Source organism: Amyelois transitella, chromosome 25, assembly GCF_032362555.1.
Source record: "Amyelois transitella isolate CPQ chromosome 25, ilAmyTran1.1, whole genome shotgun sequence".
Lineage (NCBI taxonomy): Eukaryota > Metazoa > Arthropoda > Insecta > Lepidoptera > Pyralidae > Amyelois > Amyelois transitella.
In genome coordinates this window covers 753,627-778,064 of record NC_083528.1, presented here as the reverse complement: position 1 = coordinate 778,064, position 24,438 = coordinate 753,627, and the positions used below count along the sequence as shown (strand labels likewise).

General features: G+C 35.8%; 2 protein-coding genes across 5 annotated transcripts in view; one reads left to right on the top strand and one right to left on the bottom strand.

The window, feature by feature from the left end:
* Window positions 1–24,438, bottom strand: part of LOC106139633 (chloride channel protein 2) — a 183,087-nt gene that overhangs the window by 101,931 nt on the left and 56,718 nt on the right. For 2 of the 4 annotated variants that reach the window (XM_060951680.1, XM_060951679.1), the window contains exons 21-23: window positions 24,178–24,273; window positions 22,216–22,302; window positions 17,097–21,281 (exon numbers count right to left, since the gene is read on the bottom strand). In XM_060951680.1, the coding sequence (XP_060807663.1) occupies window positions 21,117–21,281; window positions 22,216–22,302; window positions 24,178–24,273 (348 nt within the window). In that variant the 3' untranslated portion in view covers window positions 17,097–21,116. Of the gene's footprint in view, window positions 1–17,096; window positions 21,282–22,215; window positions 22,303–24,177; window positions 24,274–24,438 lie in introns of those variants that run through there. The other 2 variants (XR_009657400.1, XR_009657399.1) reach the window with 2 other exon arrangements.
* LOC106139641 (inhibin beta B chain) lies at window positions 1,052–16,532 on the top strand. The gene is made up of 5 exons (XM_013341123.2): window positions 1,052–1,435; window positions 12,404–12,501; window positions 12,858–13,076; window positions 13,586–13,861; window positions 14,201–16,532. Exons 1-5 carry the CDS (start codon window positions 1,129–1,131, stop codon window positions 14,360–14,362), a joined length of 1,062 nt encoding a protein of 353 aa, XP_013196577.2. The 5' UTR covers window positions 1,052–1,128; the 3' UTR covers window positions 14,363–16,532.

The window sequence follows — 24,438 nt, the reverse complement described above, 5'->3', positions numbered from 1 at the left end:
GTAAAAATGTAATCTCAACATTAGGCATCCAAGAATTGTTCTCGTGATATTACTAAGGTTATCTTATAACACACCACCAATTAGACGGGTGTCAACGGTAACAGGAATTGCGTCAGGTTTTTTTTTTTTAAATTTTAATTAGAAAATTATATGATTGTGAAAAAAATAGATTGATACTTATGTATTCGTAAATTTACTGATGAAAAAAAAATTATAGGTGTAAAAGTTATTGAAATAAATTAAAATTACAAAAAATAGGTATATTAATTTCATGCCTACCCGATAGGAATGAAATTAATATTTTTTGTTTATTGATAAACAGTAGAAATTCTATTTAAGCACCTAATTGGCACATGGTTTATTTATATATTTTTTTTTATTGTTACGAATTAAGTAGGTATAACAATTTAAATAAAAATAACTATCCTTACCCACCATAGATCATGGTTGTGGTACCTATATAAGTGAAACTGATTACTTTAATCTTACTTAATGCAAGCAAGGCTCTATTCTAAGATGCTGCGAACTTCCTCTGAGTTGATCCCTTATTCTTAATTCCGCCCGGTCCGTGTAGGAAGGAAATGCAAAGAGAGTTCTCAGAGTGAAAGTTGGAAAAATAATTATATTTCTGACAGAGTACCTACATAGATTTGATTGTTCAATTTCTTCTTATTGATAAAGAAGAAAAATTACAATTAGAATGCGGTTGGCATTACAAATTCACAGCTTAAGCTGGTTTTAAGCAAAAAAAAAACCGTAAAATTTGTATAAAATCATTTCACAGAAAATAACACCTAGATGCTAATTACTTAGATACAAGGTAACAAGCGGAAAAAGAATCAAAAACTATTTTCAGTTTTACTTTACTTTTCGAAAGAAAATCTGCTCATAGAACTACCTAGGTACCTACCTAAACATCCAATTAATCCCTTAGATGCTAAACTCCCAGAGCGACCCATCCAAAAAGGCTTATCCAACCTTCAAGCATCATGACTCACGCGCACTACTTATAACTGAAAAATTATCAGCTATCACTCAGTCGTGCGCCGGTACCCCACAACGCCGCACGCATGTATCTTGATCTTCTGTCCTATTTTAACTGCCTTCGCCGTAGAAACCTACCTCAGGATGGCCTCGCGAGTGCTAACAATTTTTCTAGTCATTACGTTCCTAAGTTCGTGTGAAATGTTTTGCTCAAACTGCGCCAATGGTGAGCTGACCTTGACAGAGTTGACCGAAGCCAGGATAGCGTTCGTGAAACAGCAGATCTTGAAGAAGTTGAGGCTTAGTAAGAAGCCCGTGGTCGGGTTGCCTGTGAACAGCCTGCCGATGCCGGTTGCCCAAGGGCAGACCCTCTACGATAATACGGATAAACCGCCAGAGTTTGACGACTACTACGGCCGGACGGAACAGAAGATCATATTTCCTGTTGAAGGTGAGTTTGTTTATTTATAGGTTATTTATAGTGTGTTTGTTTACAAGTCGATAAAACATATGGAGTAACGTAATAACTAAGTTATATGTGATTGTGAACGTATTAGGTATAGGTATGAAGGTGTTTGTAACTACATAAATTGGGTCCCAACTAATCTTAGTTGGGACCCAATTTATATAGGGTAGATACCCTAAATGATACCTACTTGTGTGGATTATGATTTAATTAAAGATATTTCGGTGACGGATATTTATTATTTTTGTATTTTATTATTTTAATACATATTTGTGTCAGAATATACCTATGTACATATTTATATATTGATTTAGTATTTGTGGCAATTTGACAATTAAAAAAAAGAAAATATATTGATTAGTAGAATAACATTACCTTGAAATTTTCTACAATTTATAGCTAATATTTTTTTATAATTTACCCAATAGCATTAACTTTAAAGCCATTATACTTAACATGATTATTAATTAAGTTTATGATGCAAAGGTATGATATTAGTTCTTCTTCATATTATTTATGAAAATTAAAAAATAACCTTCCAAAATTACTAATAGAAATAAATAATAAAAAAACGATAATTTACTAAGCAAACTTACATTTTCACTCATTAAAAGTCCCAAGGAAATCCGTACGCTGTCCTATGTTTGTTCCTGCGACACGAAGTGATAGCAATAATTAATATAATAAATGTTATCATGCAATTATTACTGAGGAATGCGTTTAATGAAATAAGAAATTGCGACGTTGACGTAAAGTTCAGAAGTTATCTTGAAATGAGGAAAAAAATTGTACTAATCCATGATTTTTGTAGAAAAAAAAACGCAAAAACATGAAGCTAATGAGATAGGTGATAATATATTGAACTAGCTTCAGTCCGTGGCTTCACTCGCATTTGTATATTTATATGTATTTATTATAAAATATAGTGTTATTGGGTAAGTATCTCGTAACACAAGTTTCGAACTTACTTCGAGGTTAACATAATCTGTGTAATTTGTCCCGTATATTACATACAATTGTTTATAATTAAACAGAAAAGTACTAATAATAAATATACCTAATTAAATAATTTAAACTAATATTAATTATTTTATAATAATAATAAAAAAAACTATTCTAAATTACAAGCTAAATACATTATTGTTTAAATTTGGACCCCTAGGAAGGGTTCCCATCACGCAGGCAGCATTCCCGCGCTGTATTGCAATAGCAATACGCTGCGCAAGAAAGCTGCCCGCGCGAGGGTCTCCTGTTGCCTCCCTCAGGCGTTTGCTGAGCGCCTTGTGGAGCTCCCGCGCGCCCTTGCCCCAAGGACCAAGTGTCTCGACACCAAACGGTACGAACTCGTACTGGGTGCCAAGACAACTGTATTTATTGGTCTTGAAGCGCTCCCGGGCGTCCGCCGCCGCACCAGCCTGTTTACTGCTCGCAGGGAGGTAGGACGCCGCCAGCGTATCTGCGCAAGTGGCGTCCCAGACCAGCGCGCGACCCATGCGCCAGGGTATCAATGACATCCCGTCGGGGCGCTTGCCATCGTCTCGCACGATCTGGGGCTCAAGGGCCACGGGGACGTCGGCGCTGACAAGCGCCCGTCTCAGGATGTCATTGAGAGCAGCATGGCGGGATTGGCGGCCGGCACCCGAGGAGCAGGCAAGGCCATGGTGACCTAGGCGATCAACAGAAACCCCACAAGAGGCACAGCTGTGGTCCACACAGACTTCAGCCCCGACTCTGAGACCGACAGCCACGCGAAGAGTTAGGGGATTTAGAAAAGTTCCTAAAGCAGGAGATGGATAGGCATGAAGCCAATGTCCGGACTCTGGTCTGGACACGGCTAATAGTCTAGCCCTATCTCTGCTAAAGGAATTTTCCAAAAGAGAACTGAAAATAAAATTAGATGAAATGGAATCCCAGGCCCTTTGGCTTTGTAGCTTGGAGGGAAGATTTGGACTCGGTCCGGTTAGCCAGGCATTTGTGGCCTCATCCAAGCACGCAATCTCGTAGTTTGTAGTCGCAGGGACCTTAAGAATATTACCTACGAGATTAGATGTGCTGTGGATAGAGGACAAGAAGGCCGGCAGGGCTACACAAGAAATAAACGTATCGTCCCGTATATTTGTTTATTATTGAACAAATAACGGAAATAGTACATAATTTTTCCTACCTGAAATATCAAGAGAAATTGAAGCGTGTAACTCGTTTGACTTTTGTGATAACTATTGCAGATAGAAATCTTAATACATTAGATACCACTATTAATTTAGGAAAGAGAATTATACGATATGAGCTGCTTCTCTTTTCTTGCACATTGTAAAAGTCAATCAAGGAAAGCTTAATAAACTTGGGATAACTTATTTTAGGCGATAAATGGGCTAACAATCTGTTGTAAATAAACGAGATTTGAATTATTTATGACTGTTTATTTTATCAAAATGATACAAACAGATTTTTGGAACGGACAAGCTTGACACCAATATAGATTATACAATTATTTTTAATTACACTGTTTTATTGAAAAGCGACCAACAACCAAATAGTGCAGCTATTTCCCAATTCAAAATCCAACACAATCCATAACTATTTGAATCTAGAATTCCATCATACAGCATACAGCTGAACGTGGCCTTTTACTCATTTCAAGACTGTTGCCACTGTCTACCCCGTAAAGGATGAAGACGTGAGTCAACTATCTCGTAAAAATAATTGGAACCAATCCGACGAACTGTTCGACGTATCTACAAAAAAAACGAGAACCCACATCTCTGTGCTAAAATCCTTTGATAACGGGCTCTTTTTCTTGGAATATCTGAAAACGGTTCGACGTACATATATCATATACATATATACATACATATAATCACGTCTATATCCCTTGCGGGATAGACTTAGCCAACAGTCTTGAAAATACTGATAGGCCACGTTCAGCTATTTGGCTTTATGATGGAATTGAGATTCAAATAGTGACAGGTTGCTAGCCCATCGCCTAAGAGAAGAATCCCAAGTTAATAAGCCTATCCCTTAGTCGCCTTTTACGACATCCATGGGAACGAGATGGAGTGGTCCTATTCTTTTTTTTTATTGGTGCCGGGAACCACACGGCGCCACATATCTAATATTTAACAGAATTACTAACAACTTGGTGGTACGAAGTGATCTGAAAAATTTAAATTATTATAATAACGAGTAAGCAGAAAAAAAGGAGGAAAAAAGTAAGAATTAGGTTAAAAAAAAAACTTATTTGAAACATAAACATTATTGTCAAAGTTCAGTGGATCTGTTGTATGTTGTATGTTTCATAGCATGAATTGCTGTTAAATTGAACCAAAGATATGAATGTTTCTAGATTAGACCACGCAAGTGACTCGTGCGCTGAAAATATAGTTTTAAGGCTACAAAGTCCGAAATTAAGTGTAATGTAACAACTTAAATATACTTTTTTATGATAAGTATAGCGTTTTGGTCTATTTTTAATTAATTATTATTGATAAGTAGTAAGGTTATTAATATTTACCTTTATACTTAATTTAAATAATATACAGATACATTAAAATATATATACTCGTATATATAAATTTAAATGTCGTCGTTAGTTGCTAGGTAAGCATTCAAATAAATTTAATTTTTTTAAAACGGGATTATTTATTATTATTTGTTACTTTTTTCAGATAAATTTATAAGTTTTATCTAATAACGCTTTGAATCAGATGTATAATAAAACGTTAAAAATATAATTAGAAGTATATATAACGTTGCCATGCTGTCGTAAAATGCGACTAAAGGTAAGGCTAGGATACTTGACTATTATTAATTGAATATTAATTGGATTCTTGTTTTAGGCGATGGGCTAACAACCTGTCACTATTTGATTCTCAATTCTATCATTAACCAAACAGCTGAACGTGGCCTATCAGTCTATTCAAGTCTGTTGGCTCTCTCTCCCCGCAAGGGATAAAGACGTGATTATATGTACGTAAATATAAACTCGCTACTAAAAAATCATCACCAAACTGTAATCTCTTTCCTGCCTCTACTCGTGCGCCTTTATCGCTATAAAATAACATTTTTTTATGTTTGTAAATCTGATAACTTCCAGTATTAATTAGTGAAGAAGTTATCGCACTTTTTATGAAAACAATCGTGTTCCGGGATATCTGCGCGTACGCATCAATTTTGCATGATTCTTTCTTTTCATAGTTTACCTCACTTTATTTTTGTAGCTGAACCTCTTTTAGTCGTTTCAAGACCGTTGGCTGTGTCTACCCCGCAAGGGTTATGGACGTGATTATATGCCTGTATGTACATATGTATTTATGTTGGTATGGTTTATAGGACGCTTGTAATTAAATTACTATAAATAGAAAATTTATTTATACTTAAGTTTCTTTCTTTCATGTACTTATATTCATAACAAGCGTACGCTCGCGGTTCTGCCCACATAAAGTTGAAAACCCCATTGATTCCCATTCCCCTGGGGATTTTGGCAAATTCTAAATACTTAGATTTTAAATCTTAAGACTTAGCGATTTGGGCCGTGTATATATACCATTTTTATATATTTAGATAGACGTTAAGTTGACGATATACCTACTTATAAATTTATTTAATGTATCTCAATTGGATCATTAAAACTATACAGCTGACCGACGTACTATGTTAGTAAAAATAAGTAAGCTTATAAAAGATTATAAAAAGTAAAAGAATCACCATTTTTTTTCTTTTATGAATATAGTGTCTTCTTAGTTCGCTATACAATTTTAAACAATACTGTTAACTTTGTTTTCTCTGCAAGAGATATAGCCGTGATTTTATGTATGTATGTATGTTATTTTATGTACATATTAATAATGTTACATCATACGACCTTTGCAAGCACGTGTATCATCTAGTTTGGATTTGAACTTTGTCCAACATTCTTAATGGTATTTCTTAAAACTAGAATTTTAATAATGCCAGCAAAAATGTGTACTTTGGTCTTAATACTAAAATGCAAGTAAGCAGTGCGCTATGTAAATATTTTCACGTATCTATATTTTGCAGTCTTATTATGAATATAAAAGAACAGGAACACGACAGGCGACAAAGGGATATGCTTATAAACTTGGTATTCTTCTTTTAGGCGATGGGCTAGCAACCTGTCGCTATTTGAATCTCAATTCTATCATCAAGCTAATTATTATTGAATTATTTTTGAGAATATTGGCATTGACTGCCCCGCAAGGGCTGAAAACGTGATACAGATATGTGTGTCTAAATTATTTTTTACTTCTTTCTCCTTCCCACACCACGGTTCCCATTCACACTTATATATATTCTTAGTCAACCTGATTTCATTCATCCTCTCCACATGACCATCAAAGCATTCCCTTTTCTATTCCTGTCACTACTCTTCATCACTATATAAAAATCGTTAGTAACGTTCATAAGAAAATATAAATAAATACATACATACATACATATAGTCACGTCTATATCCCTTGCGGGGTAGACAGAGCCAACAGCATTCAAAACACTGATAGGCCACGATCAGCTTTTTGGCTCAATGATAGAATTGAGATTCAAATAGTGACAGGTTGCTAGCCTGTCGTCTAAAGGAAGAATCATAAGTTTATAACCGTATCCCTTAGTCCCCTTCTTCGACATCCATGGGAAAGAGATGTAGTCGTCCTATTCTTTTTCCTATTTGTGCCGGGAACCACACGGCACTAAAGTTGAATTCTATATAGGTATTACACAACATTTTCAAATATCTAAGTAAAAAAAAAAATCTTCCTGTTAACTTAAACAAAAATGGTCATATCTCATTTTGATGATAATAGTGAGTTCTGCAACGCAAATATTTAATTTACGTTTGTATGATATAATGTCTGATAGCATTTTGTATTTTTTTTAATTTACCGCGATCACTGACCCCGTAGACGCCGTTTCCTTAAATAGTTTCCAAAAATTAATATCTAGGTATCAACCATAAACCTAAAAAAGCCCGGTTCACTGTCACAAATATTTATTAACATACATATGTGCATATCTACCTATAGTCACGTCATTTCTTGACGTTTACAAGAAATAGGCTTATATGTATGTAGGCTACACTTAGGATTCTTCTTTAGACGATGGGCTAGCAACCTGTCACTATTTGAATCTCAATTCTATCATTAAGCCAAAGCTGAACGTGGCCTTTCAGTCTTTTAAGGACTGTTGGCTCTGTGTAACCCACAAGGGATATAGACGTGATCATATGTATGTATTATATGTGTGTTTACAAGGCAGTCTCAATGATAACATTTATCTCAATCAAACTTTTCTTAATTAACACAAATCGCTGGTTCTATTCATAATTGCACAGACAGTTATCAATTGATAACGTCTTTGAGACTGCGCCGGCGCACGAACGTTTCGCAAATAGATCTAATGAATGCATTAATTACGTAATTAGGTACTGTTCGCTATCTTATATGTAGAGTTTGATACATGCGCCTTGGATACAAATTAAATGATTTCAGTTTTGAAATTATACTTAAAACTTTAATACAAATATATAATTGAGTTTGCCGGACGTCTACCTACGCCATTATAGTAATACATATGTACATATAATATATCAATATTGAATGAAATTTGGCAACACCCTGTTCCGCAGTTAAAAAGGTAACATTTATCTACTTATTAGTGTACTGGCTGTGCCCGCGACTCCGTCCGCGTGGAATAGTTATTTTGGGCATCATTGAAGCCCACAAGGATGAATAATTTTTTTTTTCACATTCGCCTTTATTTCTTCGCCCCTTATAATTGCAGTGTGATGATGAAAAGCCTAAAGCCTTCCTCGATAAATGGTGTATTAAACACAAAAATAATTTTAAACCAGTAAGTAGTTCCTGAGATTAGCGCGTTCAAACAAACAAACAACCTCTTCAGCTTTATAATATTAGTATAGATTAACTGAGTTGTAAATCTCTAGAATCTGATGTCTAAACTAAGAGTAATATATACATATATGTAGGTGTTAATTATGAAATTTGAAATAATTATTATTCCGAAATCTGCGGTGTTGGTGCGTATGGACTTTTTCTAAAGTTTTAGTTCAACTACGAGCCTATCCCACTATGAATGCGCACGCGCCGCTCAGCTGACATCAACAATACAATTCAAAGTCCACACAGGCAGACGGAACTTAACGGATTTATCGAAATAGGACGTGGTAATAAAAAAAAACGAATTCAAAAGCCGACCCTCTGACTTTACTAATTAGCCCGATATGCGAGCAGTTAAATTTTAACCGATAATTTTAACTTTTATGTGGGCAAGGTTCTAATTTAAAATAGTCACGTTACGCTTAAGACGCAGTACCCAGAAATGTCTTTGTGGTTCTCGGCGTATATTTCGTGGATATCTTGACCAGACCAGACCAATATGGAATCTAAGGCACTAGATAAATATGTGCCTAGAAATGTGTCTAGTCCATCTAGGTAGATGGGCTAGACCTAATATAAAAAACTGTTATTATGCATTTAATTACAGTTTTTTATAAGCTGTTTATTCTAGAGAGTTATGAATGTGGATGAAGCGAAGGAAGTATGCAGAGATCGTGGCAAGTGGAAAGATGTAGTCTCTGCCTACCCTTTCGGGAAAGAGGCGTGATTTTATGTATGTATGTATGTTTATTCTACATCAAAAATCTTCAATTTTAAAGTTTTGAAACGAATATTTAAGAGCATGACACGATTGAGGATTGACGTTCTGACGACAATAAAAGCTTTAGACGATTAGGTTATAACCCGCCCTGACTTCGCACGGGTAGCATTTAAAAACCTTCCTTAGAGATTCCTCATTCTGACATTTCACATAGGAACAAAATTTGTCCACAGCTTTCCGATATTAGGGCATACATACATACAGACAGGGAAAATAGGGGGACTTATAATATATAGTGATGGTGTGAAGAGAGGAAGATTAGATCCGGACACACCCTCTTAACTAACAGGAAGGAGGAGTTTATCTTAAATCTAAAATAAGATATTTATTTTTAAACTTGTTTATGTGTATTTTTTTGTCTAATAAAAATATTATTACAAACATTTATTTGCACATTATCACATATACGATACGCCTATAATATATACCTAGAGTATGTAATTACTATAAATATTCTGGCCTCTCTTACAAATAGAAATTAATTTGTATGTCTTCGAAAATAATATACCTTTTATCTTTTATTTTATCCATCCTGATGCAAGTTTCCATGCCAGCAAAAAAACAGTGTGTACCAGTTGAATCTTTTCTCATGCAGATTGTGAAAGTCTAGCTATCAAGGGAGAGGCTTATAAACTTGGGATTACTCTTTAAGGAATCTTCTTTTGTTGTAAGTTGTTAATTCGATGGGTTAGCAACCTGTCACTAATTGACTATCACCCATAAAGCTGAAATTGGTCTTTCAGTCTCGTTAAGGCATGTTGGCTGCATCTACCCCGTAAAGACGTGATTCTATGTATGTATGTTTCTATCTATCTATTCATTTATTTAATTATCAAAAACCTTAAAAAAATAATTTATTTAGATGTAGGTATAATCATACATACATACATATGATCACGTCTTTATCCCTTACGGGGTAGACAGAGCCAACAGTCTTGAAAAGACTGATAGGCCACGTTCAGCTGTTTGGCTTAATGATAGAATTGAGATTCAAATCGTGACGGGTTGTTAGCCAATCGCCCAAAAGAAGAATCCAAAGTTTATAAGCCTACCCCTTAGTCGCCTTTTACGACATCCATGGGAACGAGATGGAGTGGTCCTATTCTTTTTTTTTATTAGTGGCGGGAACCACACGGCAATAGGTATAATCGGGCGTGAATTTTACCTACCCTGAGAAAAATATTGTAATATGCAGGTCACTGGTCAATACTAATGGATATAAACACAAGGTGCATTGTTTTCTTGTTTTATCAACTACAATTAATAATTAATGAGCTCCGCCCTTGGGCTATCTCTCCGTTTATTCGTAATCGTGTATTTTTATATTCACGCCCTGTAAACATGACCGGTGGACTTGTTTACGATGTTTTAATAAAAAAAATATTTACTAAACGTGACACCTAACAAATGCACATTGCAAAATAAAACGTAATACTTGCCACGATCTCTGCATACTTCCTTCGCTTCATCCACATTCATTACTCTCTTCATGCAAGCTCGGCGGTTTCGGGTACTTTTTACGTGCATTAGTTGGCAAGAAATGATGTTCTCACGATGAGGGAAAACATCGTGAGAGAACCTGCATGTCCAGGTAATTGTTTGTATTTATAGATAACCATAATTTAATACGGGTTAGGTTCCCCTGCAAAGGTGACGGAGGTAAGACGGGTGTCGCTTGGTACAGTAAGCTGACATACCCATTCCCAACATCGTGCGTTCTCGATCTGAGCTGAGATACTTATAAAAAGCCCAACAAAAGCCGCAGACAGGTCGGACTCCGTCAATTTTGGCGAACAGGCAGGCAGGAACAGGCAACCAAAAAGTCTGACTGTGTCAGCGGGCGGCTTACCAACTCTAGTATACATACATACATATGGTCACGTCTAAGTCCCTTGCGGGATAGATAGAGCCATCAGTCTTGAAAAGACTGAATGGCCACGTTCAGCTATTTGCTTAATGATAGAATTGAGATTCAAATAGTGACAGGTTGCTAGCCCATTGCCTAAAAAGGAATCCCAAGTTTGTAACCCTTTCCCTTAGTCGCCTTTAACGACATCCATGGAAAAGAGATGGAGTGGTCCTATTCTTTTTTGTATTGGTGCCGGGAACCACACGGCAACTCTAGGTTTGCATAAAGATTTGGCCAATAAGCTCAAATGATGCCTATTCTATTTTCTTCTATACTCTTGAAAATTTCTGCATTGAACGAGAAAAATAAACTGCAATAAAAACGATCACATTTTATCTGTCATAGTTAATAAAGACTCACGAATTCTTTTGCGTGTTTAGGATCAGCGAATTACAATCGATAGTTTTAACGCACCTCGATTTCAACACGTACTGATAAGGTACCTACACATGTACGATAACGCGACCCCTGGGTCATTCCTTGGTCCAATTAGCAAGGGGTCAGGATAGTACGTGTATTTTGACCATTAAAAAATAATCACATGATAATATACTACGCTTGTTTAGAAGCGATTAATGTTCTTTAAGTTTGTTTACAATTATGTACTCACAGTCTGTTTTAAAGTTATTTATTTAGGGATAAGGTCAACAGAATAAATAAATAGAATATAGGTCCTTCAATTATGAATAGAAATACTCCATTAGAAATTGAGCCGTATTATCTCTATGGGCATCAACCATAGATTTTTACATACGGTCACGTCTATATCCCTTGCGGGGTAGACAGAGCCAACAGTTTTGAAAAGACTAAATGGCTACGTTCAGCTTTTTGGCTTAATGATAGAATTGAGATTCAAATAGTGACAGGTTGCTAGCCCATCGCTTTAAGAAGTCTCTTGTAAAAATTAGTAAATATAGTAGTAAATATAGTCCAAACCTATATAACTTACTCTTGGATCGTGGTCATAAGCGAATAACTGGTATTTTCCCGTGGGAAAATGTAACATGGACAAACGCCAGGAATATAATGTATCTATACTTAATAATTATAACATTTATTTTCCCCTCAAATTGACACCTGATTATATATCAGTTTGCTATTTTCTAAATGCTTTTAGCAATTAAGTAACCTTTACGACTCAATAAAGTTTTAAATAAATAAATAAACTATTGGTGTTTTTAAATATTTTCAATTCTATAATAACTTTTACATAAATATACTATCACGCTTGTTTCGATTTTCGACTTGCTGCGATCTTCACAGATTACTGGAATGTTTTCGACCTTAATTGAATTTTTAAATAACAATTTTTCATCATCATCACAAAACTAACTGAATATTTTGTTTTGTTCCAGGCGAATGCCTAACTTCAGGGCGGTATCCCTTCAAATTCGAGCTGCCCCCAGATGTGGAGCCGGAGGAAGTGGCGGTTGTGGAGCTGTGGTTCTACAAGGTATTTATTACAAATTTCATATACTTTCTTATTAAATATTTTTTTTAGGATAGGAACAGAGACATAATTTAAAAGAAAGCACCGTAAATACGCTTGTAATAATAGTTGTTGTAGGCTAGGCTAGCACTGGAAGAGTATATATTGCCTTAAGACCTTAAGTCCAGATTAACGAATAGCAGAGAAACGATTACTTAAATAACGTTAACCTAACCAATAACGTTAACCTAACCAATACCGTTAACCTAACCAATAACGTAAACGTAACCAATACCGTTAACCTAACCAATAACGTTAACCTAACCAATAACGTTAACCTAACCAATAACGTTAATCTAACCAACCAAATTTACTTCAAGGAGCCCGATCCACTAGACGAGTTCAACCAAACGTTCGTAATCTCCGAAGCTGCACATTGGGACAACCAGCAGCAGTTCAAGAAGACCAGGCCCATAGCCATCAAGGAGACCGATGTGGGGGAAGGCTGGGTACGAGTGGAGCTGGCCTGGGCTGTCAGGGTCTGGTTGGAGGGGATGGAGAGGATACATACGCTACATGTGGCGTGCAGGACCTGTCAGGTTGGTAGCTCCACTAAGTTTATCCTCGCCTGAACATGTGACAAGGTATTCTAAAAGGACATAAATATGGTGATACGTCGCTCGGCCTCTATGGCGCAGCGGTAGTACGCTTGTCTGTGACACCGGAGGTACCGGGTTCGAATCCCGGTCAGGGCAAGATGAGAAAAGAACTTTTTCTGATTGGCCTGGGTCTTGGATGTCTATCTATATAAGTATTTATTATAAAATACAGTATCGTTGAGTTAGTATCTCGTAACACAAGTCTCGAACTTACTTCGAGGCTAACTCAATCAGTGTAATTTGTCCCGTATATATTTATTTTGTACGCCAGTACTCACTCGACTTGCCGTGGATACGTATCGTTACATAGTTTATTTGGTATCCTCATAAATAACTAATAAAAAAGCTCTGTCTTTTGAAATCAAGAGTAGTACGCCCAAGCCTCAAACGGTATGATTTATACCGGATCATTTCTCAACAAAAACACTAACAAACCCTTCCCCATACAGCTGCGCCGCGCCCCCCTCTCCTTCCACAAGAAACATCGTCCATTCCTCGTCCTGTACACGAGGTACGCCGGCAAACACCGTCGCGGCCGAGCCGTAGATTGCTCCCCTAACACCAGCGAATGCTGCAGGGAGCCTCTTTATGTCAGCTTCAAGGAGCTCGGCTGGGATGACTGGATCATCAGGCCGGCGGGCTACCACGCCTATTTCTGTAAAGGGACGTGTGCGCCGATATCGGAAGTCACGAAGGCGGAAAGTTATCACCATAACATAATTAGGGTACGTTTATAAGCTTTTTCTTGTCTCTTAACGTTTTCTCTGTAAAATATGTACATATAATTATGTTTATTCTTTACGGCATAGACAGATGTACATATAATCATGTTTATCCCGTACGGGATAGACAGTGTGAACTGTCTCGCAAAGACTAAAAGGCCACGTTTAGCTGTATGGCTTAAAAATACAATGTAAAATTTTCTCATTTATGACATTTCCCTGTTAATAATTTCTAAAATAATCTGGAAAAAATCTACTTACTTATTACAAAACTTAGATAAACACGCATGAGAAATGTTATGAGGTGTTCCAATACTTACAAGACTCTTATCTTTTTTACAGAAATATTTCTACACAATCTCCAACAAGAAGAAGATCCAGTTCAACCCTTGCTGCGCCCCCACCACCTTCAGTTCACTACAGCTGCTTTACGTGGATTCAAACAACACAGTCACCCAAAAAACTTTACCAAACATGGTCGTGGAGTCATGTGGTTGTATGTGATAAATGTGGTTTTACGGATCGAAGGACCGAAAGTTTTCGACTCAAAGGAGAAGATGATAGGGACCAAAGTGAAGAAACTAATGTAGGGTTAAGAACGTGATTTTGTTAAATTACAATGCAATTAGAAGGTTTTGGAAGGTTAAGAAATGATGGAGATTTTAAAATAGCTGTAATTGTGGCCTCAGAGTGACATAGTTAAAAAAAGGAGTTACGATCTTTTAATTAGGACCTTTATAAACAGTTTCGGATGTAAAATATCAAATAAAATGTAGAGAAACGCGTAGTATTAAAGAGATTTTGTAATCATTTGGAACACTACTTAAAAAATGGATAACTTTGTGATTAATTAATAAATTGTAGATGTTTAATTTTCACAAAAATCTCTTTATATTTACATGTTTTTAAAAATGTGAAATTTTCGAATAATTAAGTGTGAAAATGAAACTTGCTGTGAACAAAATGTGTTATAGGAATGTAAGTCGCCGTCTTAATTGAGAAATGGTTTGTAGAAAAATTATGGATTCCTATAATTGGCGAGATGATTGATTTATTAGATATTTTTGTTAACTTTTTTATTTATAAGAATCGGGCTCAGTGACATTTAAAAATAAACTTGTTATGAAAAATAAATACTCGAATCAAGGAGATCTTGAGACCCATATTCAATTATTAAGACGGCCATTACTTTTAATTTTAATTTAAAGTTGCATTTATTTATACTACTTAATGAAAATTTTGATATGTGGATGTAAAGAGAAAATACATATGACTTTGGAAATTACAGTACAGATACAATTTTTGATATATATTTACACTTATATTTACAAATTTATACGTAAGATAGTGTTTTTTATATTTTTATACTACAAATATTTGGTGAAATTAATGTATTTTCTTATTACGAAGCATATTGAAATTGTTGTTATAATAATTACGTTAATTTAAATGTAATTCTATGTATGATAAATTATCAGTTAGTTTTACGACGTTTTGTTAGGCTTAGGAAAATTAGAATGATTGTAAATTTTCTTTCAAATTTGTTCCTATAAATAGAATTTTGTTTGTGTTCACGTTTATATACCAGTTGGCAATTCAACTCACGTGTCTATCTTTAAATATAAACATCCTTTTTAACCACAATATTGTAATTTTTTTATTGTTAAATCTTAAAAACATCTTCGTTTCTTAAAATCTTAATTTATTTTTCTTAATAATTTTAAATATTTTGTTGTTTCCTTTTTGTTTAAAAATATTATTAGATTTTTTTTAAATATTCATGTCACAGTTTTGAATCATTTTCATATCCATTACATTACATTACATGTCACTATAAAAAAAATTGTTTAATAATCACATGACTAACCAAAAAAACTGCCAGAAATGTAACAAGTTATTTCAATTTACAATTTAAGACATATAAAATTAATTTTAATTCTATTCGGGCAATATCAAAACGCCTTTAGTGTATTGTGACGACTGTCGTTCCATATCGGCTGGACCGATTTTGATGGGACTTCCACTGGCAAATGCTGAAGTCACAAATATTAGGTATAGTTTAAGATTCATTTTAGAACAAAATTGTGAACTTAATTCACCGAAAAAAAGCCGCAGGTAACGGCTTATAAACAAATATAAGGACACTGCTTTTTTTAAAACTTTTTGCTGTAGTTTCGCATTGTACTTAATAAGTGTTAAACCTTGTAGGCGTAAAGTTTCATACATTAGTGTCACTTGTCCCATGGGACTTGTGGGACAAAGCCGCCCCACTTGTCCTGCCATGGGACTACTCATTGGATCTTGTGGAAGACGGCCCACTTTTGCTTTTCCAAATTATGCCAAAATTATGTCACATAGATAGATAGTAATATCTTTTCATTGCACCATAAGAGTAAAACATATAAAACAGCACAAAATAGATAGAGATGGTACAAAGGCGGACTTATCGCTAGTGCAATCTCTACCAGTCAACCTTTGGGTATAATATACAGTAATACATAATTTTCAGTAATTTCTTTTCTACTTTTGTTATCAGATAATTTTTTTTTTATATTGCGAAACCTTTGTATGAAACCTTGCGCTTAGAGGGGAGTCTGAAAAAAAATACAATATTCCCAAGCCGTGTCCAAGTATTATGTACGATTAAGATTATAGCTAAAAGATAATAATATATTAAAAGAAATATCACTATGTCTATCTTTTATTTTCGATTTAAGTACCTACCTAGTTCTTCATAGATTAACTACAAGTAATAAATCTGGTTCACGACTTATTAGTGCTGTTATCCTTTAGTCGCCTTCTACGTCAAACAGTACTAATAAATTCTTAAAAATACAGGTTCACCACTTGTTAGTGCAATTATCTTCCAGTCGCCATTTGCGAACACACGAAGAGATGAGGTGATTTTGACATGGTCGAAATCACTCGGCTGAAATTAATATTTTACGTTCTTTTCTCGTGGTTCATATCCGGTTGCATCCTCACCACTCTGGAGGGGAGCCCAAAGTATGCCTTTGACCATGCACCCTGATGTGGGTGACTCAGGTTTTTACACGAAGCGACCTTCGCAACCTTTGCAGGTAAACCTAACATCATCAATCATGGTAACACATCTAGTTGCCTGAATGTACAGATTTTCACACGATGTTTTCCCTATATAAATATGAATAATAATATATTATTCATATAATGTTATTCATAACTGTTAGATTCCCAAAATAAATAAATAAAACACAGATTTCTCGAAACATTTTTATTAGCGTATACAGTATGTTTTAAGCGTACAACATTTTTTGACATTTTCAACGAAGACACATCGATTAAAACCTCAATGCTGACCAGAAAATAACACTTCTGCTCACTAAGGCATCCCCATACGCTCAAGTTTTCCCACAACGCAATTCACTATCATTTAAATAATATATAGAATAGAATAATTTTGTCAAAGAACACACCATAGTTATCAAAACAGTATCAGAACAAATTACGCAGATTGAGTTAACTTCGATGTAACTTAGAAACATGTATTACGAGATATTATATTTTATAATAAATGCTTATCTAGATAAACATACTAGGCCAAACAGAAAAAGTTCGTTTCCTATCATATCCAGGCCCGGTTTCAAACCTGGGACCTACTAAGCACAGTACCGCTGTGCCACAAAGGCCACCAAATATATATGACAAACAAATTATTTTTATTTTTATGAATCACATATTCATTTAGTGTTATATTTCCTTGACAATGAGTGAAAACGATAGAATTGTGTACGAAAACTTGAGTATACAGCGGAGTCTAAATAAACAATAAAATAAATAACATAAACATCACAGAAGTCTAGGAAGCTAAATCTTAAACAGCAGAACAGTGAACGAGTTGACTCGCATTCAATATTATTTTTATATTTTCGTCTTTGACAAAGTCAACATTTCTTAATTAAATAATAACTTTTATTGTTTATCACGACGTATTTATTGATTTAAAGCTGTTTTTGATATGTTTTTTGTCCAAATTATAATTAAAAGTAAGAGCAGACTGGACGGACAAATTTCTATTTGTTTTAACAAAAATTTTAACAAAAATCTGTTATTGTCATCTGAATGACACTGTCCAGTCATCTTCAAACTACATCAGCAGCAAATGGACAAAATTTCTTTGTGACCTTATTTATCTAATATATAATAACTGCGACTCCATTTATATCTATGTTCCCAATCGTCACTGCGATAAGGGACATTTTTAAATGCCTCACAAAATAAAGCCACTTCACACACAGTTTTTATTGCACGAAAAACTATCGCTGTCCCATTTCTTGACACAATAAAAGCAAAACAGCCATAGTTTTTCGCGCGATAAAAATGGCGTCGCGCGTGTCAAGCTGCGGTAGCTAGACCGTCATTTGTATGGTTTAAAGTTTAATTATATCAAATGCATGTCTGCCTTTTTCAGTGTAAGGCATTGTATTTTTATTTTATTTTTTAAATTAAAATTGGGCTTCGTATATAAGTTAAAATAACTTACGACTAAGTTTGGAATGATTTTAAAATCACAAGCCTTGAAAGTTAGCCATATAAAGAGTGTCACTATTTTTATTCGTTCCATGAAAATAACCGAAAACAGACGACACTTATAAGGCGAAATATATACAATGCGAAAGGAATTATCCAATATAAAACAATTAAATAATATAACATAAAAAAACATATTTTATATTCGCATCAAAAAGTGAACACCCCATATAAAATATCAAAAATATAAGGCACTAAGTAAAGCGAAAATACTTACAGTATTTTTCTTATTTGTATATCTTTGTAACATGACTACCTATAAAAATGCATATTAAATGTATTCTAGAAATAAAAAAAATGTATAAACAGAAGAATCACATAGTTTCATTCAATCACCTTTTCAATCATCATCAATATAACATGTGAAAAAATTATTAATAATTATTATATGTATTTGACAAAAGTCTGCAAAATCAATATAATATTATTATATATGACTTCAAGTCCATAATTTACATTTTATGTAATAAATAAAGTACATTATTATATCAAAAATATACATTTATTGACGTAATAAAAATTTTGCAACCTGTCACTATTTGCATCTCAATTCTATTATTAAGCCAAATAGCTGAACGTGGCCATTCAGTCTTTCCAAGACTGTTGGCTCTGTGTACCCCGCAAGGATATATAGACGTGACCATATGTATGTATGTATTTAAAAATTTAAACGATTTCATGTTAAAAAGATATACACCGTGTCCGCGACTATACATTCAAAAGCACCATTACACAACATAGTTCCTTAGTTACTAAAAAAATCGTCTTAATCCTCCCGGCGCGGCGTTAGTCCCAGTTGCGTCCTCACCTCTCTAGACAGGAGCCCGGGGTGCGGATTTTGACCATGATCATTCAGGTATTTACACGAAGCAACTCCCGTCTGACCTCCGCAACCTTTACAAGGGGAACCTAACCCATATTGAATCATGGATACACATTCAGTTGCCTGAATGTCAAAAATTATCTCGCGATGGTTACCCTCATCGTCAGAGCATCGGTTAGCAATCCAACTAATGTACGTTACTCAGTAAAGAGTCATTGGTACACGGCCGCGGTGGGATTCGAATCTGTTTATCACTTTTAAATCAGATACCTTAACCATTCGACCACGGACAAATTTAATTCCTAAATAAATTACAAACAATGATTAAAACTAAACTCGTACATATTCTCTAAGGCACGTCATTATGCTTAAACATTACATCATCTATAGTTACGTCAAAATCGCATCCATTTTTGACGAGTTCGATTCAGTACTAGTCTATATGACTTTGACTGGTCCTAAAGTACTAAATTAAAGGGGGTGAGTAATGCAGAACTAAAGGGAAAGTTTAGATAACTTGTAGGGAGTCAAGAAAGGGTGAGAAAAAGCGAGAGCAGCTCATTCCGAACATGACTTTGCATGGATAATTGGATGGTTGGTAGAGCCATGTATGGGAAAACTACAGTAGGTTTTAAAGTATCATAATTTATCGATAAGGCAGTTTATTGCAAATTATAACGTATTTAATGTTAATAAATAATATAAAGATATGTTTTTTTTTTGGCTGTGTAGTCACTATTCGTATTAATAAATAGCAAGGCCACTTGGTAAATGCGGCACACTACAAGGCACTGTAATAGGGCCTCTGCTTATTTTGTCAAAACATAAGTTTAAATTTTTTTAATCTTACTTTTTCTAATTTTGTTTAGCAATAAAACTTAACAGCCAGCAAAGAAAAGAATTAATTAATCGATCAATTTAATTTATTTATTATACATTAATGACGATTTGATTTTGTCATATTTCATTTGATCGTCACTAGGATATATTATTCAATTACGTATGATCAAAATTTACTTAAATCATGAACTTCTTTCTCTTTCAATGGGTAGACAGAGGCTCATGATATTGTGGTTTACAGAAATAATGATATTACTATCGTCTCTGTCAATTTTGGGACTCCTCAAGGGAGTTTATTAGGTCCATCACTAAACATAACTATAGATAAATATGTAATTTAATTAGTCGAGAGAAAAATCATAGCCCTTTTAAAAATAACATTTATGAATTTTTGTAAAAAAAATATTCTTATTGTGGACACCTCAGAAATATTGTTAAAAATCAAGATATTGATATAATGAATACCTTAGAAATACCACATGCGAACTGTGACTGCGAACCTTCGTCCAATAATACTTAAACATTTGTTATGAATCACTAATACGTCTTATTCAACCGAAATTTCCTATATCTCATCTTATTTTATATTTGGACTTTAACTGTACATATTTTATCTATGTTCTTTACTTTTTTTTAAATATTTTTCTTTCTTGTGTCCCGGTGTGGTAATATGCCCAGAGTGGCGATCAAGATACCTCCGGAGTGGTGAATCTACATACCCTTGGAGTGGTTAATCTACATACCGCCAGATTGGTGAATCTACATACCCCCGTAGTGGTGAATCTACATACCCCCGGAGTGGTAAATCTCCCGACCCCCTTGGTGGTGACCTACTTGTCCCCCGATGTAGCGATCTACCTACCCCTGGAGTGGCGACTACCGACCCCCCATGGTGGTGACCTACTTGTCCCCCGATGTAGCGATCTACCTACCCCTGGAGCGGCAACTACCGACCCCCGTGGTGGTGACCTACTTGTCCCCCGATGTAGCGATCTACCTACCCCTGGAGTGGCCCCCCTTGGCGGTCTACTTGTCTCCCTTGGTGGTGAGCTTGGCGGTGTCGCAGTCGCTGGGCGGCGCGGGCTGCGAGCTGACCACCCTGATGAGCGTGGGCGCGGGCGAGGCCGGCGGCGACGGCCGCGTGGCCAGCGTCAGCACTCCAGAGTTCACGTCCTCTATTGCTTTGCGGAGCTGTTGGAGGGGGGTGAGGAAGAATTATCAGAAATTGTTGAAGCTGTTTTCTTGCTGCAATTACTAAACTCTTATGGACTGTTAAGGATACATACATACATACATACATAAAATCACGCCTCTTTCCCGGAGGGGTAGGCAGAGACTACCTCTTTCCACTTGCCACGATCTCTGCATATTTCCTTCGCTTCATCCACATTCATAACTCCCTTCATGCAAGCTCGGCGGTTTCGGGTACTTTTGACCTGACCCTTTACCAGGACGTCCTTAATTTGATCAAGTTACGTTCGTCTAGGTCTTCCCACCCCGACCTTTCCCTCCACACCCTCCATGTATATCTGCTTAGTCAACCTGTTTTCATTCATCACTGTTAAGGATATCAGCCCTTAAAAGTCCAGTGCTGGACTGGGGCCTTTTCAGATTTGGGGGATTTTATCCATAGTCACCAGTCGCTGGCAGACGGTAGTGTATACATTGGAAAGCTATATTTTTGACATTGCATTATGAATATCAAATAGACGGGGAAGAAAAGAGAAACGTGATTTCTCACTTAACGAAACACCTTAGAATCGGAGCCACTCTATCATAAGACATGAGGAGGGAAAGAGAGAGAAGATACGCGTCGATAAAAGAGATACATACATATGATCACGTCTATATTTCTTGCGGGGTAGACAGAGCCAACAGTCTTAAAGAGACTGAATGGCCACGTTCAGCTATTTAGCTTAATGATAGAATTGAGATTCAAATAGTGACATGTTGCTAACCCATCGTCTAAATAAACAATCCCAAGTTTGTAAGCCTATCCCTTAGTCGCCTTTTACGACATCCATGGGAAAGAGACGGAGTGGTCTTATTTTTTATGTATTGGTGCCGGGAACCACACGGCACTAAAAGTGATAGAGAGTGATGATATAAAGAAGATAAAACTGACCTCTTTAAGTGATACGACTCCTATCAGCCGGCCGATGGCTGTGACGTACGCTCTACTCACACCCAACGTTGAGAACAGCGAGTGGACCTGAAATACAATAATTTATATTTATATTTATGAGCCTTTAAGAGCAGTCAGAAACTATCCAAAAAGGTTCGACTGGCTGTGCATAGGGGCGTGTTGGTCCCGACATTAATGTATGGGAGTAAAAGTTGGGTATGGCAAAAGAAGCACGAAAGCAGAATAAATGCAGTGGAAATGAGAGCGTTAAGGAGTATGATGGGTGTGAAATTGAGTGACCGGATAAGGAATAGCGTGATAAGGGAATGTTGTGATGTGAAAGAAGATGTAGTTACAGGAATAGAAAAGGGTATGTTGAGATGGTTCGGTCATGTGGAGAGGATGAATGAAAGCAGGTTGACTAAGCAGATATACAAGGAGAGTGTGGAGGGAAAGGTCGGAGTGGGAAGACCTAGACGAACGTATCTTGATCATATTAAGGACGTCCTGGTAAAGGGTCAGGTCAAAAGTACCCGAAACCGCCGAGCTTGCATGAAGAGAGTTATGAATGTGGATGAAGCGAAGGAAGTGTGCAGAGATCGTGGCAAGTGGAAAGATGTATTCTCTGTCTACCCCTCCGGGAAAGAGGCGTGATTTTGTACTTAAATTTCCGCGCCCTTAAAAATGTCTAAAAGATTACACAAAATCTTTTCGGAATAAACATGTGCCGTGTGTTTACTGGCACTGAAGAATGGGACCACTCCATCTCTTTCTCATGGATGTCGCAAAAGGCGACTAAGCGATAGGCCAATAAACTTGGGATTCTTCTTGTGAGCTATGGGCTACCAACCCGTCACTTTTTGAATCTCAACTCCATTACAAAGCCTGGCTTTGTAAGCGGCATCGCTGTGGACATTCGTTCTCTTCAAGACTGTTGGCTCTGCCCGCCCCGCAGGGGATATAGACGTGATAATATGTATGTATAATAAAATAAACATATATACTTCACGTATTTATCCCTTACGGGGTAGACAGAAATGGCTGAAAAGCCACACTCAGACTTAATCAAGAATAGAAGATTAGTTGCCTGAATGTGCAGGTTTTCTCTCAATGTTTTTGAAAATATCGAAACGTAATGTTCATCTTCACAATTATTTAATTAAGTCTCCAACCTTCGCTACGTTAAACAATTTTTGAAGCAGACAAGTTTTTTTTAACTTTTGATATATCTTATATGTGTGTCTTATATATGTTAACTTCATGGAATAAAATGAATAAGTATTTTTCTCTAAACATTTCAACTTTCTGTTACGAAGCAAAATATTACATTTTGATAATACATACATACATACATAAAATCACGCCTTTTTCCCGGAGGGGTATGCAGAGATTACATCTTTCCACTCGTCACGAACTCTGCATACTTCCTGCATTTTGATACTATCTATCTATTTATTTATATATTTATGAATAAACCGAGAAAAAAAAAAAACTAGAACTGAGACAAAGAAGAAATTTAGTACAAGGTCACTACATATTTCTAGAGAAATTTCTTCCAGAAGAGAGTTACGAATGTAAATGTAAAGCGAAGGAAGTATACAGTGATCGTGGCAAGTGGAAAGAGGCAGTCTCTGCCTACCCCTCCGGGAAAGAGGCGTGTCTTTATGTATGTATGTATGTGAATTTCTTCCAATACGCCCACGGGATACCGGAAGGTGAAGTTTGTTGGTAGTATTCACTTCTTCCCTATTATTAGATTCTTCATTGCCAGTAAACACACGGCACATGTTTATCCCGAAAAGGTTTTATGAAATCTTTTAGACATTTTTCACGTAATTAAACATGCAGAGCATGTTTTTACATCTTTTTATTCAAGGATTGATCGATGACAAAACATTCAGTGACATTATATATAGATATAAACTCCTTTCTAGTACATATTAGCACACAATAGAAGGTTACCTTCAGTAATGACGTCCTCTCGACGAGCTGGAACGGCGCCGGGTCGATGTGGCAGATGTAAAGGTTCTCGTCTTCGTACTCCACGTCGTCAGGGTGCTGGAGTCAAAATAAATAGTTAAAATCAAATTTAAAAAAAAATTTTGGAAACCTGCACTTTTGCAGATATGTAACCAAGATCCAATAAAAAAAAGAAAAGGACCACTCCATCTCGTTCCTATGTATGTGGTAAAAGGCGACAAGGATAGGATTATTCAAAATTCA

What these genes read in the sequence shown, in the direction of transcription:
- LOC106139641 (XM_013341123.2), top strand. Translation starts at nt 1,129, where the DNA reads ATGGCCTCGCGAGTGCTAACAATTTTTCTAGTCATTACGTTCCTAAGT. An exon ending in GATCATATTTCCTGTTGAAG is followed by an intron (nt 1,436 to 12,403) that starts GTGAGTTTGTTT and finishes GTTTTGTTCCAG; the next exon opens with GCGAATGCCTAACTTCAGGG. An exon ending in ATCACCATAACATAATTAGG is followed by an intron (nt 13,862 to 14,200) that starts GTACGTTTATAA and finishes TCTTTTTTACAG; the next exon opens with AAATATTTCTACACAATCTC.